General features: G+C 38.5%; 1 protein-coding gene across 1 annotated transcript; it reads right to left on the bottom strand.

The window, feature by feature from the left end:
* Positions 1 to 977: 977 nt before the first annotated feature.
* LOC100251363 (galactan beta-1,4-galactosyltransferase GALS3) lies at positions 978 to 4,787 on the bottom strand. Its single transcript, XM_002263650.4, has 2 exons — positions 2,961 to 4,787; positions 978 to 1,900 (listed from the first exon to the last, which is right to left on the bottom strand). Exons 1-2 carry the CDS (start codon positions 4,193 to 4,195, stop codon positions 1,555 to 1,557), a joined length of 1,581 nt encoding a protein of 526 aa, XP_002263686.1. The 5' UTR covers positions 4,196 to 4,787; the 3' UTR covers positions 978 to 1,554.
* Positions 4,788 to 11,323: the final 6,536 nt, after the last annotated feature.

Raw genomic sequence — 11,323 nt, 5'->3', positions numbered from 1 at the left:
TCGAAAGCAATTGGTGATCCAATGGTTTATATTATATGATTATAGACCTTCGAGCACCAACAAAACCCTCCAGTTATGAGCCCTTCGTCTAGGAGCTGAAACTCAAGTTCATAGAGCTTACGGCCTTGGGCTCTGATCATGGATTTATGCCTTCGGGCCCTTAGAAGAGCTCACATGTCCAAGTTCGGCCATTCACTACTCGACTGAAATGTTCTATTACATTTACAGATTGTGTCAATCTATATATATATATCTGCGGGAATAAAGGATATATATCCTTAATATTGCAATGTTTACACGACGTAATACTGAGCTGAAAGTATGAAGATTCATTTTCTGTCTGAAAAATATTATAGTGCATTGATTATAATCTTTTTCTCCTGAATTTATCCATTCAATCACAATTAAAGTGTTCATGCTACTATGAACACAAGTGTAATGTAAGCAAACCATTTTAACTATAAACAGCCAAACATCAGTTGGGATCCTATCCTTCCACTTGTTCATGTTTATTTAAATAAGGGAAAAGGCATTTCACAAAGGTGGGTAAGCTTATTAAAGAAAAGTTTCCAATACTAAGAAATAGGTTTAATGTTGCCTTGAGATACAAGTCAATGACAACAGCTTCGGACTATCTCTCATCCTGTTTATTTTTTCTTCTACGGGACCTTAAAAAAGGCCACTACGTCACCCACATGCGCCCATTTGGACTTAGACTACCCAACCCACATGCTCATTTAGACTTTTGTTATCAATGCTACCGACCTTGAGAGTATCGTGGAATATCCCCGCTAGCTGGTTTCCGACTTATTCCATGGCAATCCTTTCCCACCATCAAAGCAGCCAAGAAAAAGTGAGATTTTTTACCCCATAACCCCCTCAACTCAAGAACACTACCAACACAATCAACAGCGAGTTCCTTTTCTCACACTCAACCAAGTTGATCTTTCAAAGAACGATTCCAAGGACTAAATAAATGAAGAAAAAAAAAATACAACTGTATTTTGTTTGTTTTTTTTTTTTACAGGGAAATAATATAACACATGTGCCTATACTTCGTAAAAAAAATATGATACAGAAAGAACCCCAATGAATTTCTGTTTCTACTGAGATGACTGGGAAAATAAAAAAGAAACAAGCAAAAAAGAAGCTATCACAAGGACTTCCTCTTTGCTATCTTCATGAGCCCTCCCTCATACGTCATATGTGAGGCAAAAATATTAGTGCATACCTTTATTTGTGGAAGCAAATATGTTGATGCACACCTCTCATTGGCAAAAAGGAACTACAACATGATCTATCATTCATCATCGTGAGAAGGTTACTGATGTAAAAGAAGAGGAGAGAGGAGGCTAAGGGTATCAAGGCTTGAGATGGAGACAAAGTTTCTTGAGGTGTGCAAGAGGGGTTGCTATGCCACTCAGGCTATTCGTGTGTCAAGCTTGAACAAGACAAGTATGAGGAAGGCTCATGGACAGAAAAGGAGGGCTCCTTTCATGGTAGCTTGCTCTAGTCAAAAGGACAAAGGATCACATTTAAGGAAAAATTAACCTGTCATTGAGGAGTCCTTTGTAACCGAGACCCAATGGCTTTGAGCTCAAATATCTTCACAGACCCAGCAACAGCCCGCATTGTGGTGTCCATTACATAAGGTGTACCATCAAATGTGAGCTCTGTCGTATTTACCATCTTGCGACATGGCTCGCGCCGTTCTGCTACGGTTCCATGATAATGGAAATACTTGACCAGGTGGTCCGTTTTGTGTGTTGTCTTACCTGCTAGGTTTTGTGACAAGTGCACTCCTGTTGCAAACACATTGCGTGGTTGCACTGCATATTTCCGGTCCCTCCTGATTCCTCTCTTAACATCCCTATACACCAGCTTTTCAAACCCCCATTTTCTGCAATTACAGTACAAATAAGGAATGAAACAGATGAATCTGAATAAACCATGCAGTTGTCAAAATTCGAAACAACAAATTGATCAAGAACAGCTAATAAATCCCACAGTCTTCACTCATAAGTCTAATCATACCGGATTAGAATGTATTGTTATTAAGAAATCAGTTCCATGCTGCAAAATATTTGACCAATCAGGTTAGGAAGTGACAGGTCAGTAAGTGTAATCCATAATTTTTATGGTTCATATCAGTATCTCATATTCACTAGGATATAATTGTTTTGATTGTACTCATCATTCAGATGTCTTCTTGGACAGGCAACGTCAGTAAATGAATAATAGTAGGCCTTGATTCCCCACTAAAATAAGGCCTCTAAAATAGAAAACTCTTTCACAAGGTCACAATCATGAAAACAAAAACAATCACTTTACTACAAAGTTGAAACCCACCCCATATCCACCTGCCCATAAACAATGAAGAGAAGAAAGAATAAAAGCCAAACACACAAAGAATATTATGAACAATGAATCCAAATATGCACGGGCCACTTGGTCTATAATTTCAAGGTTAATATATAAAATGCGTCAAGCCCTCAACAATCACCAGGTAGCACTTTCATCTAACACCGTAATGTTGTAACATCCAACAGGGCCATTGCTGCAAATATACCATCCACTCTAATCTAACCTCCCTTGAAAGACATGAATTATTGATATTGAGAACTTAATGCTGAATGGTCAATGCAGTTAAGTTTGAAATGCAATGAGTCAACAAGTTCAATTTGGATCCCGTTTGAAAGCCAAATATGCTTATGCACACCAAAACTTGATCAATTAAAACCTAGGATTAGAAACATGTATGAAATTTCAGCACTATGAAGTCCTATCCAATTGAGTAGTGCCGAATCCAATTTTTCATTCTTCAAGCAAAATTGGATACTTGTGGGCTTGGGCATTTAGTAAATTACAGGTAAGTATTGAAGATTGGTGAACATATATCTAGATAACATGGAAAACAGGACAGGTGTGAAGTATTTAAATAGAGGAGAACATAAGTGTACCTGGGAGCTTTACCGGCGTCTGAAGAGAGGCAGAGCTTGTTGGATATGGGCATCTGTTCAATGGTGAATTGGGTATATCCGGAAAGGGAATTGAGTACGGACTTTATAGTGTTCTTAGGTGGCACATAGATATACTCATCAACATCAAAGAAGAACATCCACTTAGCCATAAAGCGATATCTATGCAAACAATCATTCACAACAAGGAACTGATTGTGATAATAGCCATCAAAACGTTCCTGCTCTCTTATATCCTGCAGTGTCACGTACCCTTTTTCCATCCACGGCTTCAACACCTCTAGAACCCCGGAATGTACACCACCTGCGTCGTGTATCACAAAATGGGACCTCTCTCCGAAGAACTTAACGTGGTAAGCAATCCATTCCCTCACCCTCTGGGGACTCAAATTCCCGTATAAGGACGACCCGCAGTAGAGATAATCGTATTTGGGTTCGGCCGGGGATGTATAAAACGACGCATTTAAGCTCCCGGGGGCTTCTATTAGAGCTTCAATCGTGTCCGTCACATTGAGATCCCGATCACCGCCACCGGAAGTGGAGGCATGGAGGAGCAATTGGCCGCCGGAACCATTTTGGCCTACTGCAACAGGAAATGTACAGTTGACAACAACAACGGTGTAAACGCGGCCGTAGCCCCAGTCAGGGAGGATCTTGTAGCCGCGGGTGGAGATAGATGGTGGCATTTGTTGCTGTTGTTGGGTTTGATTGGATTGGGGAACCCACTCGCATTGATAGGTAGGATTACCGAAAAGGTGAAGGGGCTTGGAAGCGAGTCCGACGACCGCGAAAGTGTTGAGGCCACCTCTGTAAGCGGACATGAGAACGAAGTTGTATGCGGCTGCACCGTAAGGATTGAAGGCCCGCTTGATGATGCCACCGTCTAGAATCTGATCTTTTTGTTGCTGTTGAATGGAAGGAGGTGGGGGTAATGGTGGGGGAGAAGGAGGATCAGAGGCGGGTGGGGATGGGTGTGGAAGTGGTGGGGAGGTCACCTTCTGAGAAGAATTAGAAGAAGAAGAAGAGGATGAGATTGCGGAGAGACAGTTACGGAGATCGGATGGGGAGAATGAAAAACGAGGAGGGAGAAATTGAACAAGGGTTGCTATGGTACAGAGCAATAGAAGAGCAGTTAACAAAATTTTAAGCTCCGCCATACAGTTCCGTACAAACCCCACAAACGTTTTCTTCTCTACTCTCTCTTTCTCGTTTGCCATCGTTAATCTTCCTCTGCTTCTTGCTTAGTTTTCTAAGGAGGATAAAAACCCGAGAGAAATACAGAGAGCAGCACCAGCCACAAGAGAGAGATCCACCGCCACGGCAAACAAAAATTAACACAAAAACAGAAGGCAAAAAAGCAACTACCCAGAACCAAGAGGAGGACTAGACCCACAACCACTCCCAGAGTCCCACAACAAAAACCCACTCCTCTCTCAGCTGATTTGTTTCATATTTATCTTCTCTAATCAAAGCGCGTTATAGGAATGGAATCCGAGAGAACAGTGCATTTTATTGTTATCATGACATATGATTTGTATTTGTGAGGACATACATATAGAAGACTAGACAACCTGCCTCATACCTGGATATAAAGAGAGTTACAAAATTAAAGAAAAATCAGAAGAGGTAGAATTTTCAATTATTAAAGTTTTCAACAGTTTCCATTTTTCTATTTTATTAGATACATGATTGTAAAGTAGTTGTTTTACAGCCAAAAGGCGTGTCAAACCCCGATTGCGGGCCTCCCTGCTTTCTCATTTCTTCCATCTGTCGTTTTGCCCTTCTCTTCCTTGAAATGTATATTTTTCCTTGCCCCTCTTACTACTTTCCTTGAACTTGTACTCCTCCCTCGCCATGTCCCATCCCCACCATCCGATTTTTCTCCGTTGATTCCATCAACTCATGTGATTTTTTCCTCTTTTACGAAAATATCTACCAATACCGGACCATGGCGCATGTGTAATGACTAATGAGTCATGACAACTCAAATAAGATGACCACTATATTTTGAACTTTCAAAAGTTACAGGTATCATGAGAGTTTGAGATTCAATGAGGTAACAGGTACACTGCATGTATTGATATCATTTCGCTGAGAAGCTAATTATGTATTCTGAAATCCTGTTGTTATATTAACGCATGTACTATCAGAATTTACAGATTGTATATTACCAATGAGTGTGAGATGAATTCGAGTTAAAAAAAAATGCGTGAAAGTTATTGATATATACAGACAGAGTAAAGATTAAAAAGAAGGTGAGAGGGGGCCGGGGGCAGAATATAATATATAAAAAGAGTGGGGACAGCGGTGCAAAAAGTGTCAAAAATAACCTCGGCGGTGGACAGGTGGACGACGGTGTGAAAATAGTCCAAAAAGGCTGTAGGTGGACCATTTCTGTTCGTTTGAAAATGAATAGAAAAGTGACGAGAGCACAAGATTTAAATCTGAACAAACGCGTGTCGAGATCCGGTCGACTCTTTCTAGAGAACTGGAATATGGGAATGCGAAGGGCAACGGGCAACGGGCAACGCATGCACATGTATTTTTATGTTATTTACGGAATCCCAACGGAAACTGCTCTCTTTTTGTGGGATTCTAATTTAATGATCCAATTATACCATCAGCCCTTAAGTACTTGGCCTTTATGTGTTCAACAACTGTCAATTAATTATATTTTGATACTCAATGTCAATTCGATTGTCCCCACTCTACCATTTTCCAATGCAATACTAACCTTACACGAGGACTTACCATTACTTCATAGTATCAAATGTAGAGGTGGCAACTTCAAGGTTTTTTCTAGTTACCTGCCCCACCCCACCCCACCTCAGCCCACCTCACCTCTATTAGACGAGTATGAGAGCATAACAGTAGGGAATTTGATGGGTTTGGGCTTATTTTTTAAAATAAATAGTGCATAAGATTGAATTTTGTAATAACCTACCCCACCGAACCCCACCTCGAATATAGAATTACAAACTACCCTTTATATATTACAATATACCAAACAAGTCCCCCTATAAATATTTATCTCCTCTTCATTCTTAGGATTCCTTGCTCAATAAAACTCTCATCTTCTCATACGCAAAGTCACTCAATTTTCCCTCTACTTCTCTTTCTCACCTTAGGTCTTTGTGGAGTCAATTGTTCTCACAAAGGTAGAGCTTAGCCAAAATCATACCCACTACAATGGCTCTCAAAGTCCACATCGCCTTCATTTCCCCATCCCACAATCCTCCTCAATTTTATTGTACTAGATCTCATAGAGTGTTCATGGCCTTCACTTTACAATCAATCTAGAGAGTAACAAAAGCAATCTCAACAAACAATAATCACAATTATGACCCTCAAATTATAAAGTAGTTTGGTGAATCATGACAAACAATAGCTTTGCATCATGATTTATAGTAGGTCCTGTCTAGGGCACATCACATACACTAGTACACTTACCATGGGAAACCCATTCTGATAGCCAAGACAAACCATCTCTCTAATTAGGAGGTAATACATTATAATCTCTACTAGATTACTCAAATCCATAAACCAACTATGAACAACTTATCTATTTACAAGGAACCCATGACTTGTATGTTTTGTACAACTTCTAATGCACCCAAGTTATGTACAATGTAAGAAACACAGGTCGAATACTCAAATCAATACTAATACATCAAAGGGATAGCAAAATGATAGTTTGTTACATCATGTCTAGTTTTTAGGGGTTTAATCCCAATAAATCCAATCCTCGTAGATTGTGCAAACAAGGTGTATGAGCTTGAGTGAGAACCATTGGGATTCATAAGACAACACTGGCCCCCTTATAATACAATTCTAAACTCAATTCAACATCCCACTTATTAATGACATATTTTACATGAAAATAAGGCCAAGAATCGTATTTTAAGCTTGAACATATTATATTAAAAACACTCTCCAACTAGGCAATTATATGTCATAATGTGTATGCTAGAATTTCTTATGTTTTTCTTTGAGATTTTTTTTTCTTTTTATGTTTACAACCATATTTCTTGAACAATAATTATATTGGTATCCTCATGAGACATTTCAGATGTGAGAATGAAAGGTCAATTTGGTCGAAAAATCGAAATTGTAGGGAGCTCTCTAGTATTGATCCTATCCAACCAGTAAAATATTTTGAGATGATTGAAAAAGCTCAATAAGTCTAATTGTGATAGAAAAAAATTTGTTGGATTTTTCACTTTCCAAACATAAATCTTACCAAATTTTAGAATTTTTAGAGATCATTTACATGAGGAATAATTTTAAGAAAGATGAGTAATGTTCTAACACATGAAATCACTATCAAGGGCCTTATAAGGGCCTCACTAGTTGCAACTGCCCTTTTGCCCTTAAAATTCATGTGATTATAGCACATGGAGGCCCTTTAATTGTCTTAAAAAAGGGGAATGGGTTGGACTAAAGTGGGGGACTACTTCCATCATATTCTTGAGCCCTTAATTTGCATAAGAAATGTTCTAACGTGGGGGAACTTAGGGCTAATTTGGGGAATGATATAAAAGGGCAATGGGCAACCACTGAAAGAGGGGTTTAGATATTCTCCCTCGAAGGGGATTTCTTGCACGTTCTTGGAGTCAACCTTGGGAAGGGGAGATCTTGGATATACTTTCATTGTTAAGTTTTCTTTATTTTCTCATTCTTGTTTTTGTTTATTTCCTTCATCATGAATTGGTTTTATTTAATGCATAACTAATATTTTTATTATCATTGATCATTGAAATTTTGGATTTGATTTAAGGATTGATGTTTAATTTCTTGTTTTCCAGTTTATTCTTTCAAGTTAATTTCAATTCAATGTCCATTGACTGGTTATTTAGGTTGGGGAAAGAGTGCCTTAAGGCTTTCTCATTCTTCTATTAGAATGTATTCTTTCATCTATAATTGTTTTTAATTCAAAGTAACCTATCAGAAGAAAATTTGAAAACAGAAGAAAGAAAGAAAATAATAAGTCTACTTTTGTATATGTGAACACGATTGGAGATGTAACTCTTTTTTTATTTCTAGGATACAACATACAGAGGACCACGTCCTCTATTTAAACACAAAAAACTGGGATAATAGAATTACATTGAATCTGAAAACATGTTACATAGAGTCCGTATAACTGGTAGCAAAAAATCCAAGACTATCTGAGAGTGATTTGATTTATTTTGTTTTTGAGATATGTTGCATCAACATTCCAAGATATGATCCGAGATATGCTTTGTGAGAATACTCCAAGATATGCTCGATTTTGAATTCGGGATTTGCTCAATCAATTTGTTGAGATTTCCTTAATTAGTCGAACTACCATTTCGGGTTGAAGTTGTTGCCATTGATACTTCTTCATCTTTCAATGTCTCTCCACTATTGTAGCATGAATTGTGGGAGTTTTCAACCTTATCACTTCCATAGTTATGCTCAACCTTATCACTCCTTTGAGTCCCACAATTCACGCCAAGATGCTGGGTTGTGCCAATACCCTCCCTCAAATTGTGTCGGGGTTGAAGGCAGAGTTTGGTTTGAAAGTCACTGAGTGCAACCTTTGACATTGGTTTGGTGAAGAGGTCTACTACTTGCTTTTCAGTGGAGATATGTTGAGTGACGAGAAGTCCAACTGCAACTCGTTTGCGCACAAAATGGTAATCCAATTCGATGTGTTTGCTATGAGCATGAAACATCGGATTTATTGTCATGTGAAGAGCACTTGTGTTATCACAGTAGAGAGTTGGTGTTGATGCCAACGGAATGTGAAGATCTTTAAGAATAAATGACATCCATGTGAGTTCAGTTGTTGTATTTGCCATGGATCGATATTCCGCTTCGGTGCTCGATCGAGAGATTGTATGCTGTTTTTTTGCACACCAGGAGATGTGATTTACTCCAAGAAACATACAATATCCGATGATGGATCGCCATGTGGTTGGCCACCCAATTAGCATAAGAGAAAGCACAAAGATCAAGTGTTGTATTGGAAGTAAGCAAACTGATGTCAATTGTGCCTTTAACATATCTTAAGATCCTCTGAACCATTTTTAAATGCACGACAGTGGGAGCATGCATGAATTGTGATGCATAATTCACACTGTATGAAAAATCTGGTCTCGTGAGGGTTAGGTACTGTAACAACAAGTCCTCTAAAATAACTAGGATCTTCTAGCAAGACATTATTTGATGATGTCCTGGTTTTGGCTTCAAGAGGTGTGCTCATAGGCTTACAATCGACCATATTGGCTCTCTCAAGGATGGTAAGAGCATAGTGAGATTGGAACAAGTGAAGACCATCAAATGTTTGAGAAATCTCGATGCCAAGGAAGTGATGAATTTGGCCCAAGTCCTTCATTACGAATCCAGAGCTCAAAAGTTGAATGAAAGTTGATACTAGAGTTATGGAGGAACTTGTGAGGAGTATATCATCTACATAAAGTAGGAGAATTAGTGTTCCAAGGTTAAAGTGAAAAATAAACAAAGATGGGTCGGCTAGGCTACAAAAAAAATCCACATTTAAGAAGAAAAAAACTAAATTGATCAAACCAAGCACGAGGTGCTTGTTTGAGACCATAGAGAGCCTTTTGAAGCTTGCACACATGTGTTGGATGTTCAAGATCAACCATTCCTAGAGGTTTTTCCATGTGTATGTCTTCTAAAATTAAACCATCAAGGAATGCATTTTTTACATCAAGTTGACGTATGGGCCATTTTTTTAACAAGAGCTATAGTGATGACCATTCAAATAGTTCCAGGTTTGATGACTGGAGAGAAGGTTTCAACGTAGTCCAGACCATCCACTTGATGGTACCCTTTGGCCACAACACGACCTTTAAGGTGATCTAATGAACCATCGGGTTTGAGTTTTGGTTTGAATACCCATTTTGAACCAATAACATGCATGTCTGAGGTACGTGGAACAAGCACCTAAGTTTTATTTTTATGCAAGGCTTCGAGCTCTTCATCCATTACTGCTTTCCATCCCAGATGAGCTAGAACAACTCGTATGTTGTGAGGTTCACGAGGGATACTGGTTGAGTTTGTGGTGGAAGTCAAGGCATATTTTGGATTGGGTTTAATGATTCCTCTTTGAGATCGAGTGATCATAGATGGTGATGGTTGTGTTTGTGGTGGTTTCTTTTGATGAATTTGTGATCGAGTGATCATAGAAGATGCTGGGTTGGCAATGTCATTAAGTCGAGTGATGAAGGATTGCTCAGACAATTCAACTAGCAAGGGAGGTAACACGTCGGTCTCAGGTTATGATGTTTTGTTTGTGGAGGGTTGCAACACATTGGTCTTAGGTGTAGTCCCGAGCTGTTGGCTTCCATGCATTTTTTAGGAGAAACCAGTGACAGTGTTAGAAACCAAAGTGAGTAATGGTATCGCAGGCAGAGGACTTATACATGGTGGGGTTAATGTTTGGGATTCAATTTCAACATTGTGAGTAGAGTTAGTATGAGGCAACCATGAGTCAAAAATGCTTATGACATGAGATGTAGGTGGTACAATGCTTTGGTTTCGAGTGTTTTTATAAGGAAAAAAAAGTTCATCAAAAACCACATGGCGAGATATAAACAATTTTCTGCTTGAGGGATGAAAGCACTTGTATCCTTTATGTTTATCGCTATATCCCACAAATACGCAAAGAACAATTTTTGGATTGAACTTGTGTTGCCTTGTATCCCATGTATAAGGAAAGCATTTGGAACCAAAGAAACGAAGTGAAGTGTAATCAGGATGAGTGCCATGAAGTGCAAAGTATGGAGTTTCAGAGTTAAAAGTAGATGAAGGCAAGCGATTTATTAGGTAGACAACAGTGGAAAAAGATTCTACCCATAGAAACAGAGGAGCTCCACTATGAAATAACATGGTCATTCCAAGTTCTCGAATTATCCTATGTCGCCTTTCTACCATACCTATTTGCTCTTGAGTGTATGGACATGATACCTGATGTATAATTCCGGTGAAGAGGAAGTGAGATGATAACTTGAAGTTTATGAATTCTCCCCTTCCATCTAAGTGAAAAACCTTGATCTTTTTGTTAAATTGTCTATTGACATATTGTTCAAAAGGTAAGTAAGCATTTATAAAATCAAATTTATGTTGTAAGGGAATTATCCAAGTATACTTAGAAAAATCATCAACTAAACATGCATAATATCTGAATTTTCCAATAGATAAAATAGGAGTAGGTCCCCACAAATCACAATGGATTTTTAAAAAAATGCTAGAACTTAGATGTTTAGAACAAGAAAAAGGTAATATACTAAGCTTCCCTAATTAGAAACTATCACAAATATGCTTGGATTTAACATTGCCAATAACGTCAATCAACC

Source organism: Vitis vinifera, chromosome 1, assembly GCF_030704535.1.
Source record: "Vitis vinifera cultivar Pinot Noir 40024 chromosome 1, ASM3070453v1".
Taxonomy (NCBI): domain Eukaryota; kingdom Viridiplantae; phylum Streptophyta; class Magnoliopsida; order Vitales; family Vitaceae; genus Vitis; species Vitis vinifera.
Note: the sequence above shows the minus strand (reverse complement) of the source record. Positions and strands in the feature narration are given on the sequence as shown.

Excerpts from the sequence above, each read along its gene's own strand:
- LOC100251363 (XM_002263650.4), bottom strand. The coding sequence starts at position 4,195 with ATGGCAAACGAGAAAGAGAGAGTAGAGAAGAAAACGTTTGTGGGGTTT. Across the intron at positions 1,901-2,960 it reads GACGCCGGTAAAGCTCCCAG|AAAATGGGGGTTTGAAAAGC; the intron begins GTACACTTATGT and ends CTGTAATTGCAG.